This window comes from Grammomys surdaster, unplaced genomic scaffold (genome assembly GCF_004785775.1).
Source record: "Grammomys surdaster isolate TR1022 unplaced genomic scaffold, NIH_TR_1.0 224, whole genome shotgun sequence".
Classification (NCBI taxonomy): domain Eukaryota; kingdom Metazoa; phylum Chordata; class Mammalia; order Rodentia; family Muridae; genus Grammomys; species Grammomys surdaster.
In genome coordinates this window covers 7,889,253-7,894,759 of record NW_021604669.1, presented here as the reverse complement: position 1 = coordinate 7,894,759, position 5,507 = coordinate 7,889,253, and the positions used below count along the sequence as shown (strand labels likewise).

The 5,507-nt window shown below is 38.2% G+C and overlaps 1 protein-coding gene across 1 annotated transcript in view; it reads right to left on the bottom strand.

Annotated features, from left to right (window-relative positions):
- Tmem71 (transmembrane protein 71) overlaps nt 1–5,507 on the bottom strand; it is a 43,184-nt gene that overhangs the window by 11,286 nt on the left and 26,391 nt on the right. The window contains exons 7-8 of the mRNA XM_028773274.1: nt 5,423–5,502; nt 1,381–1,456 (exon numbers count right to left, since the gene is read on the bottom strand). Coding sequence (XP_028629107.1) covers nt 1,381–1,456; nt 5,423–5,502 — 156 coding nt within the window. The remainder of the gene's footprint in view (nt 1–1,380; nt 1,457–5,422; nt 5,503–5,507) is intronic.

The following is a 5,507-nucleotide window of genomic DNA, read 5'->3' as shown; positions in this document are numbered from 1 at the left end:
ATGGATGGATGGATGGATGGATGTTCGTATGTGCACATGAATGACAGGACAATTTTCAAGAGTAAGTTCTCTCTTTCCGATGTTGGTTCTAAGTATTGAACTCAAGACATCAAGCTTGCACTGAAAACTCTTTTACTTGCTAAGCCATGCCATTAGCAGATTGCTCACATTCTTATAATGAGAGCTAGATGAGTAACATTTGGATAACTGAACATATAGTTATGCAGAGTCAGTAGTAGAAAGTGTTCTGAAGTTAAAAAAAAAAAAAAGCAGGGCATATCTGTGATGAACAGTGCTATAGTGTCTGTGCATACTTGCCAAAGAAGTTTTCTCTAATGTAGAATGTGAAAAGACTCCAGAAAAAAATAAGGTCATGGGTTATTAGTTTAGGGAAATATTCTTGTTCCGGGAAGAGATAACAAAGGCTCTGAGACATGAACAGGGTTAGTACTGATGGGACTTGAACATTTTTCTATAATTTTGAGAAAAGATGGACAGAGAAGACATGCCAAGAACATTTAGGATAGGAGGTAGACTTAACACACATATAGTCAGGACTTAGTGCTGTCTATCCATGCCAAGCTGGCTCCTCTGAAAGTGACAGCTATTATGTGAAAGTTGATAGCTTAAGGCAATAAATAAAGTCAGGATTGTATGAACAAAGGATCTTTACATATGGTTGTCTGATAGTAACTATTAAGAAAGACTTTGCCCAGGAATACAAAGTTTCACAAGCTCACTACAAGCTTGTACACAAAGTACTTCAACATGAACATATGCCCAGCAACTGCCTTTCAACATCAATATAACATCATTCTTAGTGTCCGTTACTGTGGCCCAAGATTGTTGCTTCAAAATACTTGCTATAATCCATTTTCCCTTTATAATCTTGCCTTCTCTCAACCAGTTAATCCACTCATAGCTGAAGTAATTCATAAACTCCCATACACCACTCTGTCAGTTCCAGATAAATATTGCTAACCTTTAGACTCTAAAATTTCAAGGATACCTTTTTGATTCTTCTGTATTTTAGGATACAAACTACAATAAGAAAAGTTGAGACTCAGTGGGGACTTCAAGTGCTCTGGAATGAACGGAAATGGAAACTTGGATTGTAGCTCTCCTTGCCATCGCAGCTTAGACAGAATACAGCACATGGTCAAATCAATCTCTAAGCAATGTATGCTAGCTCTGTATGTACTGGAGAAGAGAGAGAAGGTGCATGAAAAAAAAAAGGTCAAATCATACCAGATAAATAAACAAATCTTAGCTATAGAGCTACCTAAAATGTTTTCTGGAAGGAGGCAAGAAATTCATCCATCAATTACAGCTCCCCATTTATTATGAAATGTTATTGTAAGAAAGCAAAACTAGGATTACCTTGCACATGCAGAAATGATTAAACACATCACTAGAAGGATTGCCTGAAAGGAGATCTTATGCATCAAGCCAGCTCCTGAAGGAAGAAGAAATCAATCATAGATCATTGCTAATTAAATAACCCTGGAAAACACATTTCTGTTAAACCTGTTTCATAGTTTTCAGATGCATGTCATTTTAAACAATCAATCATCAATAACAAAATAAAAATCATGTCAAATGTGGCTGGAACAATGGCTCAATGGTTAAGTGCGTGCCCAGTACCTACATGGTAGCTCACAACTTTAGTTTTAGGGGATCTGATGCCATCTTCTGGCTTTGATGGGCTCCTGCACACACATGCTACCTATAAACTCATGCAGACATATACACCTATGCATAAATTTTGAATATAGTTTTTAAAAAATCATGCCACATTATATGGATCCATTGACTAGAAAACTCTATAGTCAATGAGAGAAACTCTATATGAGAGAAAACTCTATAGTCAACAACATTTCCTCTCTCACATCAAAACATGAGATTATGCAACTCAAAATGTTTCAGACTTGATGTTTGCTTTGAAATTGGAAGAAGCCCTTGTAGAATTTATGCTAAAATAAGAACACTAAAAATATGATGATGATTATGACTGTGTCAACCACAATAATAAAAGTATCCATCCTTTGTGAAATGTTTTATAAATCACAAATACTTTTGATACATTAGCTTATTTAATTAGCCCCAAACCATGAAAGGTAGGGAGCATAATCTCAGTTTTGCAAATGAGTAGACCAAGGCTGAGAGACATGATGCAATAGTTCAAGATCAAACAGCTATGAGGTGCCAGAGCCAAGATTTAAAAACCACATCTAGACAGGACATAATGTTATGTCTGAAATGAGGCATGGAAAGACAATTGCAACTTTGCATACAGGAAATCTCTAAAGACCAAGGAGGAAAAAAATATATGTATTATGAAGTATTTATCCTTTCAAAATTTGGTAACAATTTCAATGGTGTCACATCATGGTAGAAAGAAGTTTGAAGCTCCCAGAAGTTATAATTAGGAGAATCATGAAAATCATGACCTTGAGTCTCAGACTAATCACCCCTAAGAAATCAGAGTTGACTTAAGGATGAACACGTGAGGACTTAAAAATATATCTATGAATAGATCTCAACTTAATTTCCCCCAAATGCTACAGAAGCTTAACTTTGCAACAGTTGTCTAAAACTCAGAAAGACTTTATACTGTGAATGTTTTTATTTTTGTGATTTATGCTGAAAATGAACACAGAGTTAGCTATAAATCTCACTGAGCCTCTAGTGTGGGTGGAATCCTGAAGTCTGACAAGTCAAACTGGAGCAATATTAAATTACGTCACTCAGAATGTGGAGGATTTATGTATACTGTGAATTAAATAAATTATTGCAGGTTCAGTGGAATGTTAGCCATTCATCTAAAGTGTGTTTACATTCTCCATCTCTTCTGATTTCATGTGCAATTAAGGAAAATAAACCCAGCTTGAGACACAACAAATATCACTGGCTATGCACACTGAAGGGTGAGTGTATATACCCTTGAATACAACAAAGAGATGCGCTCTGTGACTTTGAACCTGTTGTTCATTGCTTTGTCAGTGACCATTGACTTGGCACTTATTTTGACTTAGCTCATCAGGAACTTTATTTCAATCAGGCTTTTATTCCTCTCATTCTGCCCTCCTTTACATGTCCTCTCTCTCTCTCTCTCTCTCTCTCTCTCTCTCTCTCTCTCTCTCTCCCATCCCATCCCATTTTAGCACCTTCTATTTTCTTTAACATTTTTCACATTTACGTTTTCTTTCTCTCTTCCTCATCCCACCCCATTCCCCCCACCTCCAAAAAAATCTGCACCTACACATTGCTGAGTACAGCGGACATCTATTTACTAGTTTTGAAGGCAATACTATGTTCTTGGTGGGAATCCCTTTTCCTGCTAGAGAGTGAAACAGCTGGGTTCTTCTACTTTTTATCCCAGCATTTAACCTATTCAAAGCCTTTTGGAAACTCTCATACCTATCAATGAAGTAATTGTTTTTGCCATGAAAATGGAATCCTCCCAGAATAGAAGTAACAATTCTAAGTCTCATATCATAATTCTAAACGAACAAAATATCTTCTGATGGACTGGAGATCTGAAGGATGTGTGTTGAAAGAGCCTCCAGGAGCTACCATGGGTAGCTGAAAAACAGCACCAACACAGAAGAGATGGTAAGGGGGCAAAGACTGGAAAAATGCTAAGCTTTCTGTTTGGAATTATGATTTACATAAGTCAGTAAATTCTATCACTGTAACTCAGGCCTGGAACTCAAAAGCCTTAATTTATACAAAAAATGGCATGCAGGCCAGTGTTATTCGAATCTGCTGTGTCATCGGGAACAGATTGCTCACTCGTGTCCTATACATGGGGAAAAAGAAATGATAGAGATGGCCAAGCATGTCAGATCTCAGTGACAAGGAAAATAAAAATTCTCAGTGAAGTTATACATGCAGAGTACACTGGAACAAGGGGAGAATAATTTACTTCAGCCACCAAGCAGGAGGGGACCAAGAAGGTCCATCAAAGATAATCTCATTTCAAGTGGGTCTTGAAGAAAAGTAGGAGCAATCCAGGTACAACAGATAGGACAGACATCCCAGTTGCAACTAGAGCATACACTTGTCACAGTCACATTCTCTACAATAAGTGTACAAGTCTTACTTCATCTATAGAATGTTGGTATTCTTACATGTAAAGTAAGCGTACACACTTATGAATTCATTCACTACAGTCAGGGAGAATTTGTTCTACCCAGTCACTGTATGGTCAATTTGGGATCCAAGGATGACCATGACCTTAGGTTCAGAGATGGATGAGAAACAAAGGCAATCATGCAACAGTGGTGTAGCTCATGGGCATAAGAGAGAAGAGTTCTGGGAACCAGAACATAGAAGCCTAGGTTCCCTGGAAGAGGCGGCTGCTGAGATTCAGTAGGTATTTACTGATAGCCCGGTGGTCGTCTACTCAATCAAAGCTAGCTTTTCTGTTATTGAAACACCTACACAGGGAACTTACATACTCTTTAGCACTTGCTGAACAGCTGCAGTAAGAATATATTGTGCAGGGCACATGAGTACGTCTTTGGAGGGATGATCACTGGGACACTATCCATTCATGGTTTTTAGAGGCAAGTAAAGAACGGATTATTTCACTCAATCTCTGCCTCCTACAGTGATAACCTCAAATCTATTGAGTATTCATGAGGACAGGACACAGTATACAATCTTCTAGGCTGTTTTCCTTGCAAAGCAAAAAAATAGGATCATCTTTCTGAACAAATTCAAGGTTAAATTTTAGAGTTTGGCCTAGTACATTTTTTTCCTGTGGCTGCATCTAGCACTGTAGATTACAGGTGTGGCTCTGAAATGTGAAATCTCTGCAAGTTTAGCAGAACCAGCTCAGCTCTCCTCCCCTAGATGTGAGACATCATGAAAATGTCATTAATCTGCTGCTGATCAACCAGAGTCATCAGCACACTGGTGAGCTTCTTTCATTACTCATGCTAGGAAATACTAGGAGCTGAACAGTGTTTTCCTTCCTGAGGCATAGCACTAACAGATGTGTGTGTGTGGGGGGGTTGTTGTTGTTGTTATTGTTGTTGTTTTGTTTTGTCATTTTTGTTTTTTGTCTTTTCTTTTCTTCATTTTTTTAGAGTATGTCAAACACACAGCTAATGATCAAGAGGTAAATAATAGAGACCTGCCATCCTTCCCTTCAGCTTTATCAAAACCTAATGCTTATCAGGCATCAAGATTCTTGAAAAAAACACTGTAAACTCGGAGGTGCTGAGGACTTCATCACTATACTCAAAGGCAGTTGCCCTCTCCATATCGTCTGGACACTAGCAGGAGCCCAGGTCCTCCCTTCCTCAAGCAGATTGATACAAATTCTTAAGTGCACATTAGTCATTGCTACATCATTCTTAGGTGGCAAGAAGGAAGAATTGTTTGGGTGTGGCAAAGATTTAAAAGGACTCACTTGAATGCACCAAACTGTTCTTTTCGAAGTGCCCTGATGCTTTCATCTGAAGCTGAGGAGAAGAACTCTGGGAGCTTTCTCTGAG